The 18,569-nt window shown below is 49.7% G+C and overlaps 1 protein-coding gene across 1 annotated transcript in view; it reads right to left on the reverse strand.

Annotated features, from left to right (window-relative positions):
• Positions 1-18,569, reverse strand: part of LOC8053666 (testis-specific serine/threonine-protein kinase 1-like) — a 35,045-nt gene that overhangs the window by 11,989 nt on the left and 4,487 nt on the right. The window contains exon 3 of the mRNA XM_029966096.2: positions 108-282. Within this exon, the coding sequence (XP_029821956.2) occupies positions 108-282 (175 nt within the window). The remainder of the gene's footprint in view (positions 1-107; positions 283-18,569) is intronic.

Genomic DNA, 18,569 nt, shown 5'->3' on the forward strand with positions numbered 1-18,569 from the left:
GTAACTATAGCTTCACAGCATCCTTCTTGGTGCACCCCAAGTAGCTTTCTTGTAGGGATGAGTCTGCTTGTGCTTGTGACAAAGCCTCGAAAATTGGAAAAACTTACGGCAGAATCTGCTGAAGCCGAAATCTGTGAGCTTGACCGTGTTTTCGTCCTTGAGCAGGACGTTCTCGCACTTGAGGTCCCGGTGAGCAATGTTCTTGTTGTGCAGGTAGTTGAGGGCGCTGGCCAGCTGGCCGAAGTAGCGCCGAGCGCGCTCTTCGCCGATGCGCCCGTGGTTCTGAAACCGGAAAATGAGATCGGTGTGACACCCGACGTCCTCACTGACCTCATAATCATGTACGAGAATGTTTGAGAAAGAAGTAGATGTTTGTTTCGTTATATTAGGAATGCGCGCGCACAGCGTTCTACGGTCGATGACAGGTTCAGAGTTCATGGGATGCTCCTTCCACCTCTTTCCACTTCAGCAGAGCGAACGCTGGAGAGGACCTGTTATCTTCTCTCCAGCGTTTCATCTGTTAAAGTGGAAAGAAGTGGGAGGAGTTCTCCTTGAATTCTTAACCTGTCACCTACTATAGCAGGCTCCATATAAACAAAAAAGGAAAATGCGCTACCTTTCTCAGCCGTTAACTGCTTATCGAGGGAACTTGTAATGACCGAGGTCCAGAAAGTGTGCTTAACTAAAGCCGTGGTTGGCCCTGCATCACTCATCAAAGGAAAAGCTACTCCTCTAGTCACGGTGCAGACTATTTTCTTCCTGCCGACAAGCAGGTCTGCTCCGCAAAGATTCATACCGCGGGCTTTTGCCATGGGTTCAATAACTGAAGAAGGCGCGATTTTGACCCGACATTGGTGCAATTGAATAGCCTTCTTGAAGCTCTTTCTAAACAAATGTGTCGGCCATTGTATACCATTTTCCGATTTCCCGGCTTGAGAGACTTTTCGCACGAAGTTGCCTGGGCGTGGCCCGAGCGAGCGCGAACAATCCTTCGAGCAATCGAGCCAGATCATGTTTGCCCCATTGGGCAACGGCGACCTATATGGATGTTGAGGAAGACGCACCGAAGAATCATCGAACCGGGTATCCGACAGGGGGCAACCGTTCTCGCGAAACGTTCACGAAACCAACTATAGTCACCTAAACCTTAAGAATCGCAGGACATGTGGTTACCCCCGGGCATGAACGCTTCGCAGCCAGCAAGCTCAAGTCAAGGCATTATCTTCAATAAGAACGCCGAGGAACGAGCCACAAAGCAAAAAGTGTGAAGATGAGGAGCCACGCCCTGCGTTTCTTGAGCTGTCAGTTATACGGCAGGCAACCCTACAAAAAAAAAATATATATATATATTAGTTTTCACAATATGGAGATTATAGAACTGGAAACCTAACTGGAATTGTTTCTGGAAACCTGAAATCCAAATTGCAGAAAAAGGAATAATTTCCAAAAACCTGAAATCAAGACCGAATCCAGGAAGATTTCCAGTTCCATCATCCATATAGCGAAAAGTTGTACTGGTTTTTGCAGTAGGGAAGTGTTCCGAAACGCGTATTTTGCGAAAGGGAGCGAAGGGCACGCCAAAGAAAGGGTAACATAGAAAACGCGCGGCGTAGGCGAAAAATCCCATAATGCAACGCGCAGCAACGTGTGACGTCACGCGTCACGTGAGATGACGTGACACGTGACGCTACCGACTAGACCACGCACACACACGCTTGCACGGCTCGGGAACGAGTGCGGGTTTGTCTCAGAAGGCTTTGCGAACGGGGCCCGATAACGCTATCGCGTTCCACTCCTAAAGGCGAAGCTTAAGCGACTCCCAAGTTGTTTTTATTATGCGAATATGATAATTGGGAGTTTTCGTAGATGGTTTTCGCCGTTTCGCAACGCTCTGAGAAACCCGCTACGATAACCGGAACTTTACAGTCAAGACCATCGGTACGCAGGCGCAGTAGCGGCTTCTTTGTTGCGGAGGGCTTAGCGGAGGGGGAAACGCGCTCTACGAAAACTCCCTTATAACACCGAAACGTTATGCTTTGAACAACTTGCCATGCTACTACTCCATTCTATCATATATCGCTATTCTTGTCCCCAACTTTCAAGATGATGACGTGTAAACTGCAGGTTCCTCAGTCGAATAAACTTTTTGATGTATTGCCACTACTGAAGAGTATCCAAGTTCATCAAAGTGTCCAGTTTATTCCTGGGTATAAAATCTTTTCATGATTGTATAAAATAAATGCAGTCCCTTCCCAATATTATGACACATTCTGTGGTGTCTAAGAAGTGTATTACATCTGTAGAAAGATATATCTTGGAGGAACTTCACGCAAATTTTTGAGAAACAGCCAAGTTCAAACGAGCACAATTTAAAATTACAGCAAAGTACAAGATTTTACATACAACTGCACTAAGCCAGAAGAATCGATATGGTGCTGGGTACATTTAGTTTTTTCTCAAAATTGTTGTCTAGAGTTCCTGAGACCAATTCGGCTAATAAGATTGAATCGTTCCTGCTTTGACGGTTGTGATCATTTCCAGTATTTTTCTATTAGCATTATAAAATAGCAAACAAAAAAAACTGTTTTATATTGCGATAATCTAAAGTTATAAAAATAACTTTTCAAAATATTCTTGCTAAATATTAGTGTTATGAGATCATAACAAAGTGGTTTTCTTCAAGGAGTTGGAGCACTGCGGTGAGTACCCAATTTATGAGAACATGATTGCTCTCGTAAACTTAACGTTCAGACGTCAAAAGTCATGCTTCATCATGCACTGAATGTTTACATTAAATTAATTAACGCAGTCGTCCTGCACACGCAAAAAGAAATTCGGGAGAAGAGCGTATTGAAACATCCGACTTGATATCTGTGTTGTACACGCTCCTCAAAAAGAGGAACGGAAGCTCGTTCCTCGTTCCTCTTGATTTTTGGAACGCGTTCCCGTTATAAGTTTCATCTGCGAGAAAGGAAGTCGTTCCCATTACAGTTTCAAAAATGGAACGTATGGTTAGATATACGTGACATATTCAACTTACATTTGTATCTTGCAAATTACCACATTTATTTAGATCAAACCAAGCTTTTTTTTTTATCTATCTTATCAAATAGCAACATACGAATTTGAATGCTGCGATGGAAGGACACCAGGAAAAGAAAACACAAGAAAGCAAGATTTCATTTCTTAATATATTCGCTTTTAAAAATCTCAGCGTTTTGCCGAATTCATGATTGTAGTGGGCTAAGCAGGCGAGCCAAATGTACTGTTGCCCCACATTGCACGACTGTTTTACAACAACCTCCCACATTTCAATCAAACAAGCTCCCGTGTTCGAACTTAAAGGAGCGGTGAAACGATATTCAATTGGAATGTTTTTCACTTTACACAAGTTTACTGGCACTGGTGGGACTCAAGGATACTCGCACGCAACGCCACTGGCCAAGAAACTCCTTTGTTGCTGTGTAATTTAAAGGACAAAAGCGACCATTTTCATTCAATCTCTCCTTTGCAAAATTTGATGACATAACGTGGAGATCGTAGTACACCCAAATGACGATATTTGAATACGGTTCATTGATTGGACCCGAGCATTGCGTGGTCACTCGATTTGGGCTCGTGATAATTACTAGCTCGAGAAGCATTCGGGTTCTCCATTTGCCCGTGTCCAATCGTCGCAACGACGTCAATAGCCGAGCCATAACAATGTCTGGAACTCAGCGCGTGTCCTGTGCTCTGCCCGTCTCCCGTCCACCTTAGTTAAACATGAGCCAGGGATCTACCGCCAAAAGAAAGGAGTTTGCATTGGTTCATGCCTCGCCCCTGTTCTCAGCGAATTATTTCTTTTATTCGTTGACAGAGCTATAAAAGCACAACTGGACATCTCCGCGCCTGGCTGCCATGTTTTCAGATATGTAGACGACTACCTAATCATTCACCTTGATCGAACTTCTCCAGATAGCATTACAGCCGTTTTTTCCGCCTGTTCGTCAGGCCTTACATTCACGAAGGAAGAACCTTCGAATGAAGGTCTTCAGTACCTCGATTTGCGGCTTCATGTCAGTGCCACTGGACTCTGCTGGGCCTTTCAACAAAGGTCTTCTAAACCTGTCCTACCGTTTTCTAGCGGACATTCGAAGTCGGTAAAACACGGTATCATCAAATCGTTGTTTCCTTCATCCTTCACGAAGTCTTGCTGTCATCTTTCAGAAGATTGCTTCAAGTCGCAGCACATGAGGCTCGTCAGGGCAGGGTTTCCCGTCGACCTTTTTTGATCAGTAATGAAAAGGCTGATTCGCGGGCCTGATCGCCAGTCACCAGCCACAAAAAAAAAAAAGAAAGCCCGATTTGCCGTCATTCCTTACGTACACAATTCAGCCCACCGGAAAATCCATTGCCTCAAAGTTCGACACAAACGTTGTCTTCTCGTGCCGCATGCGTCTTAAACAACTCTGTCAACAAGTGAACAACAACCGGATTCCGATTGGCTGCACTGTTAAACACGAAACGAAATTCATTCCATGCAAAGAAAAGAAAATTTACTCCGTCCCCTTGAGCTGCGGCCATCAATACATAGGACAGATCGGAAGATGCACCAATCACAGACTCCGCGAACATCACAACGAAGTTTCTAAGGCCTCTCCAGATTCATATCATCCTATAGTCATACATGCCCGTTCGTGCTTGCGTTGTCATCCCCTCTTTGATAAAACAAAAATCCTGGGGGGTGCATGAAAGCAGATTCGGCAGGGAGATCATAGAATCATTCGCCATGACCACAGCAAAAAACAACGTGTCAAACCCTTCCCACCTGCTGACGAAAACAGGTTGAATTTCTAAAATCCAAGAGAAACCCACCACTCTGACTTGCACTTCGCGTTTTCTTATCTTCCCTTCTCCCCCCTTCTCCTCCTGGGTATAGTCGGCTGCTCGCTGTTGAAAGTTTACTCGTCTGTTGCTAGTTCAAAGATGTGGTTGGTGTTGTCCCTGTTTTAATTGTTTCATTCTTTCTTCATCCATGACTTAAACCAACACGCTCTTCTACCAAGCATTGTTATAGCAGCAGCTTGTAGTTGAGGGCCCCAAAGTTTGTAGTCTCCAGTTAAGAACTTTGTCGATCTCAAAAAGTTCCTGGAAGAGGCGCGGGTGCCCGAATGTGAAATGATGAACGAATACCTGGAAATAGTCGATTCATGTTTATTTCGAAACATGCTTCTTCAAAGATGGCTAATGTTATAGGATTTGCCATAGGAGTAGCTTATCGTCGAGGGTCCTAAATTTTGTACCTCTTAACCACTTATGCCCTCGTGGTCGAACTCAAAAGGTTCCTGGATCAGGCACGGGCGGCAGAATTTCAAAAGATGAACGAACGCGCCAAAACGGCCAATCCATCCCCACTTTGCGACCGGTTTTCTCAAAAAAGACTCATTTCGAAGTATTCGCCATTGTACCAGGACGTGCTCGAGGGCCTTATATTTTATGTTCCGTCTTTAGTTGGAAACTGCGTGGTCCTGAAAATATTCCCTGTCGAGGCGCGTTGGCTCAAATTTCAAAAGTTGAACGAATGCGTAAAAGAGCTGAACCATCCCTATTCTGAGACCAATTGTCTCAAAAAGGATCCATTTTAGAGTATTTATCATAGTACGAGGATGGGATTGAGGGCTCTACATTTTGTACTCCATCTATAGTCGGAAATCGGGTTTTCCTCAAGAAGTTCCCTGGCGAGGCGCCTGTGCCCAAATTGCAAAAGATGGAAGCATGCGTAAAAACGGCTTAACCATCCCCACTTTGAGAGCGGTTGTCTCAAAAAGGATTCATTTTAGAGTATGTACCATAGTACCAGGATGTGATTGAGGGCTCTACATTTTATACTCCACCTATAGTTGGGAACTGGGTTCTCCTCAAAAAGTTCCCTGGCGAGGTGCGGGTGACCAAATTTCAAAAGATGAACAGTGCGTAAGAACGGTCGAACCATCCCCACTTTGAGACGATGCTACTCGGTAGGCGTTACCTTTTTATGATTTGACATGATGGACGCGGAGGATGAAATTTGCATCTACGTTTTTTGCACCACCAACCTTGCGCCTGTTTCACGAGTGGCAACTTCAGCGCACCCCGCGTTTTCCATGTGCTGCGATTATTTCTAAAATTTACTGATTTAGTGGGTTTCGATGACACTCGGCAGATTTATAATTTGAACAATGTGTTTATTTTTACTAATTAAAAGTATTAAACAAATTTTAGTTAATTGTTCAACTTAAATTGACGATTATACCCTAATGCCCCTCTGGCCGTATAACTTACGTGATTATACTGCCCTGGTGTAGCCTTAACCAATCTTTAAAAAACTCTTGAAAAACCTAAAATAAGCGTGCTGTATATATGATATAAAGGCAATACATTTAACATCGCAGTACATTCGGACGTGCACTTCGGTATGCCAAGGAAGCTTTGATAATGCCGCAAGACCGGCGAGATTTGCGTTCGATCAGTTGTAACTTTTCCCTGCGGTGCTACGCTTTCGTAAAAAATGTTCACGTATTCTCAAGGGTCATTTTCACCGTTTACACAAGGTATTACAAAACGTCTTCGGCGAATGACGACGAATGAGCAGAAACCCTGTCTTCAGCACGCTGCCGCACAGCCTCCGCAACGCTCTAAGAGCTCGATTTTACGTGTGCCAAGATGGCCGTCCGGTGGCCGCACTCGCGGAGCGGGGAAGGTGGCGTGCATAGTTAGCGTTCGTGTGCTCGACTGGAAGTGTGTGCGCGCGCACGCGGACCGATTTTACGTGTACCAAGATGGCCGTCCGGTGGCCGCACTCGCGGAGCGGGGAAGGTGGTGTGCATAGTTAGCGTTCGTGCGCTCGACTGGACGTGTGTGTGCGTGCACGCCAATGATATTGAGTAAACTTAGAGCGGTAAACCAGCGGTCAAAAACGGCATCCCCCCGGTTGCCGCCATCTTGCCTGTTTGCCATATTAGTGATCACGTGACATTAAGATGGCTGCGCCCAGAGGTGGGCCAGATCAGATCGGCCAGATCGCGGTCACCAGATAAGCACTCTGGAGCTGCGTTCGAATCTTACTCGAATGGCGCCGAGTTATTCCGGCGGATCAAGTCACGTGACAAGACAGATGCAGCAACGCTGGACGCGGGTAGGTTTTCAAACGCAACGGGTACAAGAACTTCACCCAGGAGTGAGATAAAAGCTGAGTTCAATTTACTTGCACCTCCTGCGCCGGTGCAGAAAAGTGTAGGGCAGTCTACTTCCGGTATATGTATTGAGATACGACCGGAAGTACACCGCCCCACACTTTTCCATAGAGTTATTATAATGTACGCTAGAGGTTCAACTGGCGCTAGTGTCTATGCGACTTCCTTGACGCAAATTGAAGCAGACAGCAACCAGTCTACTTTTGCGGTGCTCCTGTGCATTCCTATGGGAAAACGAGCGTGCATTTTGTCTCTTTGCCGGAAAATAACATGGAACACTTTGGTCATTTCAGTCGTACCGAATAGTATGTGTCTTAATTAACATTATAAAAGTGTAATTGCTTTAGTTAGCGAATTTTTCTTCATCAGTGAGCGATGTTTAACTTCGCTGCATTTCAGTCCCAAACGTGTGTTCCGCAGCAGGTGTGTAAAAACAAGCGGCGATTTAAAGCAAAATTACGATCGAAACGAATATAGAGTGTGTTCAAGGCTCGCCAGCATTAAGGTGAAGCTTGTATATTGATAATATCCCAGTCCTGTCACCATATGAAAATGATCCCGTCGTGCATGAGCGGATAAAAACCTTCAACGTAGAGAATAAAGTCCGTGGGATATGAAAGGTGTCTCTTCGTATTGTTTTCTCTGCCGGGCAGCTTTTATCGCACACTTGTTCTCAAAGATGTCTAGCGCGCGGGTGATATTTTGAACGTAGAACACGCAGCTTCGCTCAGGATAAAGCGGTACTCACTTATTTAAAATCGGAATAGATTACGTGGCCTTCATTTTATTTTGATCGTACATGCACTGCGAGTTACTGATCCGGTGTTGCTGTGTAGTTCTTGCCGTCGCTCTTGATTTTCCAGATGTCCTTCGTTCGTTTGGCATGTATATCCCCCATGCTGGAAATCGCCGAAGCCGCGTTCGCGCTAACAGTGTCCGACAGTGCACATAAATACACGTACGAATCCGTTTTAGCACCGTTTTTAGTGCAATGAATTCAAGAGAAAAACGCCGTAACTGACGAATTCTTTCGTCGGCCTGACTGAGAAATGTTCTAAACTACCTAGTACGTACGAATTATTTGGGATATTTGCTCTTATGATCGAGCGCAGGGAGAAAATGCACTCACTTTTTCCCATAGAAATGCATTACCGGAAGTCAATTTTTGACTGGTTGCTGTCTGATTCAATTTGCGTCAGCACACTAGCGCCACTTGAACCTCTAGCGTACATTATAATAACTCTATGCACTTTTCTGCACCGGTGCAGGAGGTGCAAGTAAATCGAACGCAGCTTCTATCTCACTCCTGGGTGAAGTTCTTGTACCCGTTGCGTTCGAAAACCTACCCGCGTCCAGCGTTGCTGCATCTGTCTTTTCACGTGACTTGATCCGCCGGAATAACTCGGCGCCAACGTTACTAAAACACTCAGTTGGGAAACTCCCATAGAGACAGCTTTGAAAAAGTGGCCCCAAACCGAGCTAATGACGAACACAACGCCACCATTTCTCCCACAGCGGCCACTCAAGGAACTGCACGTGACTTCTAAGAACAGATACAGCGGTAGGGGTGCCACCCCCGTCTCCCCGGCGGACGCGCCGCGTTGAGCTACCGAAGTTAAAATGCACCTAGGGCGGGACGTGCTACCTGAAAGGCCCGCTGAGGCATGGTTGTATAGACCGACACGCGAAGCGGCTCTGTTTACCAACACGGCCGGAAGGCCGCGCATGCGCGGCAGCTATGTGGGCAAAAGCATCCCGGCTCTCCGTGTTTTCGCCATTGCGCTCTATGGCGTGCGCTCGTTGTTGACGTTGTTGGGACGCTTGTATCTTTATTTGTGCGTCGTATTTCCTCATAACGTATGTCGTATGCTATGCCCGACTATTTGAACTCGTTGCCCGAGCCTGAACGGTAGTGGTATCGAAACAAACTGTGCGTGGACGGCGTTGCCTACGAGGATCCGTACGCCGTAAACAAGGCCTATAGGTGCTGGACTTCCGGCGTAAAGTTGCTGCCACGGAAGTCGACGGCTCAGGTCGTCGTTTATTTAGTTTTCGCCGAGTCAATTCACGGCCGACACGGTGCAGGCCTACAAGTCTCTCGAGGCCTACGATTACATCGAGTCGGTTTCCGCACTGCCGGCGGGATCAGCAGACTGTGGGTCTGCGGAAGTGTGTGTATTCAATAATTGATTAAATACACAGAGCGTCTTCAAGTCAAGGTATGATATTTTTCATACCCTCGTGACCACAAGGCATTACAACCAGTAAAGGTTTGTCCGTTCTGCAGTCTTGGCGGTAACAGGTTACAAGTAACGGCGTTACCAGGAACGCGTTACTTTTTTCAGTAACGTAGTGACCTACTCGTTACGTTTTTGACACAGTAGCGGGTAACGTACTTATCCTACTATTTCAAGTAACGTAGTTACGTTAGTCGTTACTACTTCCCAGGTCTTAAAGAAATTACATTTCAATTGTTTCCGTGTTTTAGGCGTCAAGCCATGTTTTCTTTGCGTTTTTTCTCGTAAGTATTTAGGTGAAACCGTAAAAGAGATAAAGTATTTATGTTCAGCTTCTGCTTGATATATGACCTGTATCGTCAAAACCGTAAAATGTGTTAAATCATAATTTAAAAAAAGTAACGCAGAAGTATCGTGCCTTACTTTTTATCGGTAGCGGTAACGCGTTCCTTTTATTTTTAGATGACGTAGCTCAGTAACGCGTACCTTTTATTTGCAAGTAACGAGTGACGTATTTCGTTACTTTTTTTCGGTAACGCCTACAACTCTGCCGTTCTGTCGCCGATCCACTTCTGCTCGGTAGCACGTGCGTAGCGAGCCTCCGACGAGCGCTTGGCCGGTGCGTTGTGCGCAAACACCGTGGGAACAAAATCCGGGTGGTCTTGATCAGACGACGGTTTCTCTGCACATAAGCAAGCCTCGCGACGGAGATTGAAATGGAAGCCGCACTTGCCTCCAAGAAAGTGTTTGCCGCACAAACGGTCGTTCGCGCGAGGCGACCATTCTTTTCGATCCAGGGATATTATCCACCTTCTATGCCTTTCAGAGTCTGCCGGGAACTTGTGGAAACTCACTCCGCTGCTTCTCTTGTACATTTCGGTGCAATTAACGGCAAAACAGCTTCGCGACATGCTGAAATGCTATGACGCCCATGCGAAACGTGCGCGCTTTTGCCCACACCCCCCGGCTCCGGCGCGATAGCAGCGCCGCCGCAGCTCCGTGACGTCAAGCCCGCGTGTCGGTGTATAAAAACAATATTAATTGTGCCGCAAAACCCTGCAAACTAAAGATTTTAAAAACATTACGCGTCCCTCTTTTGGTACTAAACTCAAATAAATTTCCTACAAAAAGAGTCTTTTTCGTTTGTTTTTACGCAAAAACAGGCTTTCAAAAAGCTCAAGGTGACCACAGTAGAGACAAATGATACAGAGTGGCGCTGTTGTCGCATTTAGCTCGGTCTCGGTGGACGCCAGCGGCCCAGGTTTCGACGGCGAGTTTCCCAACTGAGTGTTTTAGTAACGTTGCTCGGCGCCATTCGAGTAAGATTCGAACGCAGCCCCAGAGTGCCCATCTGCCAAGGTGCTGACCGCGATCTGGCCAATCTGATCTGACCCACCTTTGGGCGCAGCCATCTTAACGTCACGTGATCACTAATGTGGCAAACAGGCAAGATGGCGGCAACCGGGGGGGTTCCATTTTCGCTGCAGGTAGTGGGTTCCGGTTTACCACTCTAAGGTAAGACTCAAGATCGTTGGTGCACGCGGACTGTTCCGAGGATAGTTTTTACCAGCCGGCGACGAGTGTCCGCTCATTACCGGATCCGCTGCTTGACGGCGATGGTTCCGTCGGTTCAGTTGCACGAGTTTCGCAGTTCAAGAAGCTTCGCTGCCTACTTGTCACTGAGAACGTCTTCTTCACGGTTTGTGTGTGCTCAGTGGCTCAATGATTCTGATTGAGCTGTCTTCGGTCGTGACAGTGCACTGCAGCGACCGTTGATGAGAGTCGTAAATAATGTATCTGGCTTCTGGGCTAATGAAAAAAAAAATCGGTTGGCATCCTACGAGTATTTCTGAATTTGCTTATATCTTCCCCAGAAACGCGAGCATTTATCAGTGGACTATAGACACAAATTAAGATGCGAGCTGCATGCGGTATGAATTTTGCATTCATTTCTTTGCGAAAGAAGTGCAGCTGCCGTCGTACTCACCGTCAATTACAGCCCTCGCTCGCCGCGGCTGGCGACAAGAAAGCAATCTCTCGCCGACGGCGACCGCATTCGTTTTAATCCTCGAATAACGTAAGCGACCAAAAATCTGGTTCGCGGCTGCTGTGCAGGGAAGCGAAGTGAGAACCGGTGGTGGGGGAGGTTGTTTTATCGACTATCGCAAATAGCTTCCGTGTATACCTTTGTTTTCTACTAGGAGATACAAGCCTTGAACGGTTTGAAAACTTTCTTGATAAAGGATATTGGTGCGAAAAGAGCACTATATTTGAAACATTACTCACTGACGTGGTCATACACGACGACTGGTTGGCGCACTCAAATGGCCGGAATAAAATACTCATGTGCTATCAAAAGAAATAACGATTAGAGTGATTAGAGTAAGCGTGTCACGTGTGTTCGTCGTATTTGTATGTGATCTGTGTTGAACGCATTGCATCCATATACCGATCTCACTAAGCGTTCGACTCACCGTGGTTCGACCAACGAGCTTGAGTCTTACCTTAGAGCGGTAAACCGGAACCCACTGCCTGCAGCGGAAATGGCACCCCCCCCCCCCCCCGGTTGCCGCCATCTTGCCTGTTTGCCACATTAGTGATCACGTGACGTTAAGATGGCTGCGCCCAAAGGTGGGGCAGATCAGATTGGCCAGATCGCGGTCAGCAGATGGGCACTCTGGGGCTGCGTTGGAATCTTACTCGAATGGCGCCGAGTTAATCCGACGGATCAAGTCACGTGACGAGACAGATGCAGCAACGCTGGACGCGGGTAGGTTTTCGAACGCAACGGGTGCGAGAACTTCACCCAGGAGCCCTAAACTCGTCAGATACAAAGTTGTAGCCGAAAGTTCGCGGAGCGGGCCGATTGGATGTCGACGAGAAAAACGCGAAGTCATTGTCGTGATTGTCCAATCGGCGCGCTCCGTCAACTTTGCCTTCAACTTTGTATTTGACGAGTTTAGGGCCCCAGGAGTGAGATAGAAGCTGCGTTCGATTTACTTGCAGCTCCTGCACCGGTGCAGAAAAGTGTGGGGCGGTGTACTTCCGGTCGTATCTCAATACATATACCAGAAATAGACTGCCCTACACTTTTCTGCACCGGCGCAGGAGGTGCAAGTAAATCGAACGCAGCTTTTATCTCACTCTTGGGTGAAGTTCTTGTACCCGTTGCGTTCGAAAACCTACCCGAGTCCAGCGTTGCTGCATCTGTCTCGTCACGTGACTTGATCCGCCGGAATAACTCGGCGCCATTCGAGTAAGATTCGAACGCAGCCCCAGAGTGCCCATCTGCTGACCGCGATCTGGCCAATCTGATCTGCCCCACCTTTGGGCGCAGCCATCTTAACGTCACGTGATCACTAATGTGGCAAACAGGCAAGATGGCGGCAACCGGGGGGGGTGCCATTTTTGACCGCTGGTTTACCGCTCTAAGTTTACTCAAGCTCGTTGGGTTCGACTTAAACGTTTGCGTGACGCCGCCGTAACTTTAGCTCACAGGAGGCAGACGGCAGTGCACGAGAGGACTCGCGCTTTCTCGTGTTCTACACGCGGAGGGCCCCGGCGAGGTTGTCGCACGTGCAGAAAGACTGAAGTTCCCTCGGTGCATACTGCGGCAGCGGTGGCATAGTCAAACTGGCTAGTGAGATCGGTCTATTGTGTGCCGAAGATGTGTGTGTGCAAGATGTGTATCTAGTTGCAAATGTGGAAGCGGTGTTTCACAAAAAGGTGGACAAATCCGGTATAGCGAAAACTACGCGTCGCAACAAAAAAAGACTTGTGTCGTTTCGGTCTTTGGCCGGGGCCTATTTAGTAAAATTATTAAAGTCCGGGATAATTAGGTTGTTAATTATTTTTGCGTAATTAAATTTTTAAATATTGTGTTTAAGGGTGAGGTTTTAATTAGAAAATCGATCAGCATCATCAAAAAACACTAATCAACAAATTGCAGAAGGATAGAAGGCACGCGAAGCATTTTACGGCTTTCTGAAAAACCGCACAAATTCGACGGGTTTTTAAGTTTCCGTTTGCTATCGGAGCGCATCTCGGCTCCAGCGGCACCGCGCCCCGTGGAGAAATAGATCAACCAGCTTCTGCTACGTCACGCGATGACAGCGCAGCAGAGGTTGATTGCACTATTTCTCCACGGGGCGCGGTGCCGCCGGGGCCGAGATGCGCTCCGATAGCAAACGGAAACTTAAAAACCCGTCGAGTTTATGCGGTTTTTCAGAAAGCCGTGAAATGCTTCGCGTGCCTTCTACCGTTCTGCAATTTGTTGATTTAGTGTTTCTTGACGATGCCGAGCAATTTTCTAATTAAAACCATGCCCTTAAACACAATATTAAAAAGTTAATTATGCAAAAATAATTAACAATATAATGATCCCGGACTTTAATAATTTTCCTAAATAGGCCCCTGGCCCAGTACCAAAACGACACAAGCCTTTTTTTTTCTTTTTTTTTTTTTGCGACGCATAGTTTTCGCAATATCGAATTTGTCCACCTTTCGTAAAGCGCCCTGTATATAATCGGTTCCTTCTTTTAGTTGGATGGTGACTTGGCGCCACCTGGATTTATTTATTTATTTCAACACCCTCAGGGCCCAGGGGCATTACGGAGGGTACGGACATACAATATTGGTTGAGTTAAAAATTCAAACAAGGCAACTCGGTTATAAAAGTTAGTCCGGCATAATCTTAGCAAAAGTGAGTAGTCAGTGTTTTTTAAATAAACAATTGATGGAATAGTTACTAATGATGCGCGAAGGTGCTTCCGGTCAGATGACGTTCTGGGGATGAAAGGGTGTAAGTTTAGAGGGCGTGTTGGCGCAGTGAGCTACGGGGCGCCCTTTAGGGTGTACGTAAAAAGGGTGTGCATGAATAAACAGGGCCTTTTCCGTTCAAGCACTCGGAGCGTCAGCTGTGTCACTCTTTCCTTCGCGGCCCTCGGCTCTGGCCGTCACCTCGGCCGCCTCGGCTCGAACCCGCCCACTATATGGTGTCAGGAGTGGGGTGCCCTGTTCCCGCGGTTCGACATGGCTGCTAAGGACGCTCCGGTTCCTGCCCTTGCTGCCGCCAGTCTCCGGAGTCCGGCCCCGTTCTCCTTCGACGATGCCGGCGAGTGGCTTCCGTGGTTGCAGTAATTCGAAGACTACGCCTTCGCCACTGGCATGCACGTGGCGCCGGACGAGACACGAGTCAGGACCCTCCTATACTGCATGGGTCCACGGGCACGCATCGTCTTCAATTCGCTGATGTCCGACGAAGAGGTCCTACGCAGAAGTCACCCGCCAGCTCACCAGCTACTTCGTGCACCCCATAAACGAGGTGTACGAGAGCTCCCGGTTCCACAAGCGGACGCAACAGCCAGGCGAGACCGTTGACAGCTTCTTCACGTCCCTTCGGAACATGGTGCGCAACTGTAACTATCCGTCACCAGCCGTTGAAGACCGTCTTGTTCGCGACCGTTTCGTCGTGGGTTTGGCGGATTCTCTTCTCTCGGACAAGCTGTGCCGCACACCGAGCCTCTCCCTGGACGACGCACTGGTGCAAGCCCGTCAGCACGAAGACTCCAAGCGAGAGAAGCAACGCCTGTCCCTCACAGAACCGACAGCGCACGTGGACGCGGCGACTTCGCGTAAACCCGTGCAGCGCGCACACGGACGGGACCTCAGACGGGATTCTGGCAACTCTGACAACTCTGCGTCACGTGACAGGCCCTAAAGTTCTCGAACCAGCAATGTTCGAGAAGCTTCTAGAAGCAGCCAAAGCAGCCAAAGTGCGCAGTGCCTCTTTTGCGGTCACGAGTATCACCGACGGTCGGACTGCCCAGCTGTGAAAGCGGTCTGTAACCATGGCAAGAAGCGAGGCCACTTTTCGTCAGTGTGTCGCTCAAAGAAGCGCCTTGGTTCCGTGGAGCTCCACTCCGTAGCGGCGGTAACTCGGAACGGGCGGTACGTTGAGGTCCAGGTCAACGGGCGCCCTCTCGTCTTCAAGGTGGACTCTGGCGCCGACGTTTCGGTGGTTCCGTGCTCGTTTCCTGGCTGCCCAGTTGTCCTCGACAAGCCACGTGGCGAGGAACTTTTCGGACCAGGGAAGCAACCCATGAAGGTTCTCGGCACCTTCTCTGCGGAGCTGTCTTGGCGAGGCAGACACGTCAACGAGGGCCTCTACGTCGTTGATGGACAGGAGCTGCCCCTTCTCGGCTATCCTGCTATCGTCGCCCTTGGCGTTGTCAAGCTTGTCGGCGCAGTCACAGCGGCCCGGACCGCTGCTCTCCCGGACACACCACCTCGGAAAGTCTCTCCAGCCCTTTTCGCCGGCCTGGACACGTTCCCGGACGAGTACACGATCCGCATCAAGCCGGACGCGGTACCGTATTCCCTCAGCACAGCCCGGCGTATCCCGATACCCCTACGAGACGTGGTCAAGAAGGAGCTCGACAAGATGGAGCAGGAGGGCGTGATCCGGCGCGTCGACGAACCGACGGACTGGTGTGCCGGCCTTGTCGTCGTACCGAAGCCAGCGGGGGGGGTACCGCCTTTGCGTCGACTTGACCAAGCTCAAACAAGTTGATCTGCGTGAGCGCCACGTACTCCCGACCGTCGACCAAACCCTCGGACTTCCCGGCGATGCCTGCGTTTTTTCGAAGTTGGACGCAACTGCAGGCTTCCATCAAGTACGTTTGGCCCGGGACTCCCAGAAGTATACGACCTTCATCACTCCGTTTGGCAGGTACTGCTATTGCCGCCTCCCATTCGGCATTACGTCGGCCCCGGAATATTTTCAGCGTCAGATGTCTCGCCTGCTGGAAGAGTTGGCCGGCGTTGTTAACCTCATGGACGACATCCTCGTGTTTGGTCGCACCACAGAAGAGCACGACCAGCGCCTCCAAGCTGTCCTCGGTCACCTCCAACAAGTGGGGGACACCCTCAACGCCGCCAAGTGCAGTTTCGGCGTGTCAAGCGTGAAGTACCTCGGTGTCGTCGTCGGTGCCAACGGCATTGCTCCTGATCCAGACAAGGTGGCGGCCATTCAGTGTATGCCAGCTCCTCGGGACATTCATGGTGTCCAACGCTTTCTGGGTATGCTCAACCATGTCGGTCGCTTCCTCCCGGATCTCTCTCAGACGACTGCACCGATCCGAAGCCTCCTGAACAAGACTGCGGCCTGGACGTGGGGACCAGCGCAAGCCTCAGCGTTTGAGAAGTTTAAGACCATGCTGTCCTCGGACATCTGCCTCGCAAGGTTCAACCCTGCACTCCCGACGACCGTCTCTGCAGATGCCAGTTCCTTCGGGCTGGGTACAGTGTTTCTTCAAGACCAGCCATCAGGGGATCGCAGACCAGTTGCGTACGCTTCCCGTGAACTGACAAAAACGGAACAAAGATACAGCCAGATCGAAAAAGAGGCACTGGCTGCCACCTGGGCCATTACCCGCTTCGACAAGTTTCTGCGGGGCCTTCGTTTCACCCTGGAGACTGACCATCAGCCGTTGGTCAAGCCTCTTGGAACCGCGGACCTTGACCTCATGCCACCCCAGATCCAGCGCCTTTTGTATCCGTCTCCTCTAGTACCAGTTTGATGTCAAGTATGTGCCTGGGAAACAGTTGGCTACCGCAGATGCACTCTCGCGGGACCCGGTCGACCGGTTGCCAACGACTCCAGCCATCGACAAGGTTGAGCTGTAGGTCCAAGAAGCGCTCCGCGCTATCCCTTCCACGTTTGCGGTCCTCCTCGACGACTTCCGTGCCCACCAGGCTGCGGGTTGGGAGTGCGCTCAGCTGAGGGCGTACTGCGAGCAAGGGTGGCCTCGGAAAGAAAGTCTGCCTGTCAGCATGGCTCAGTTTTGGGGCCATCGCGCTGAACTCAGTGTCGGCGACGACCTCCTCCTCTGCGGGGTACATCTACTGGTGCCGGCTTCTCTGCGGAAACACGTCCTGTCCCTCAACCACGACGGACACCTGGGAGTGAACCGCTGCCGCGCCATCGCCAGAGAGGCTGTCTGGTGGCAGACCATGGGCAGCCAGATAAAGGCAATGGTGGAGAACTGTCCCAACTGCGCCACCACGCGGGTCCAGCGAGCAGAGCAACTGCTCCCTACTGTGACGCCTAGCCGCCCCTGGGAGAGAGTCGGTGTGGACATTTTTTATCACGAAGGTACAGACTACCTTCTTCTCGTTGATTACTACTCGAGGCACCCAGAAGTGCTGTCCCTCCGCACGACGACATCCACGGCGGTGATCTCCATTATCAAAAGTGTCTTCGCAAGACATGGTATCCCAGAGACCCTTGTCAGCGATAATGGACCTCAGTTTTCCTCAGCAGAGTTCCGTGCCTTCTCCCAGAACTACGGCTTCTCCCACGTCACCAGCAGTCCCAGGTATCCCCAGTCCAACGGTGAAGTCGAGCGGATGGTGCGGATTGTCAAGGAACTTTTCAAGAAGTCTCCAGACTGGCCCTTGGCCCTCTTGTCCTACCGTAACGCACCGGGGGTGACTGGGTACAGCCCCGCTCAGCTGCTCATGGGGCGTAGCCTCCGGACCCGCCTCCCAGTCCCAACCGCCATGTTGGTTCCAGGATCGCCTGTCGCGGCTGATTTCCACAGGCGCGACACTGCCCAACGACGTCGCCAGCGTCAGGATTTCGACCGCCGGCATGCTGCGCATGCTTTGCGTCCCCTGGGGGAGGGGGAGAGAGTGTGGATACGCGACGCAAATTGTGCTGGCACAGTCCTTAGCCCAGAACAGCGTCCACGCTCCTACGTGGTCCAGACGGATGCAGGTGCCCTCGTCCGGAACCGAAGACATTTGGTACCGCAGCAGTCTCCATCAACGGGTGGTTGCGACCTCAGCAGCTCTGGTCCAGGGCCGCAGGAATCCCAAGGTCCACCACGGTCTCCACTTCGCCCAGAGCCTGCGGGCAGCAGTCCCACTCCCAGGGCAGCTAGTCCTCTACCAGTTGCATCGCCAGAGGGGTCTCCTGCTGCTCCCTCAAGACTGCCTGCGGCGGGTGTGCGCACTAGGTCTGGACGCTGCGTTAGGCCACCGGTGCGGCTGAACTCGTAGCGCACCATATGGCTTAGGTCATTCATTACGTTCCTTGGGAGCTAAGTGTGGCTCT

The sequence above is a fragment of the Ixodes scapularis genome, unplaced genomic scaffold (genome assembly GCF_016920785.2).
Source record: "Ixodes scapularis isolate PalLabHiFi unplaced genomic scaffold, ASM1692078v2 PGA_scaffold1__304_contigs__length_218370807, whole genome shotgun sequence".
Lineage (NCBI taxonomy): Eukaryota > Metazoa > Arthropoda > Arachnida > Ixodida > Ixodidae > Ixodes > Ixodes scapularis.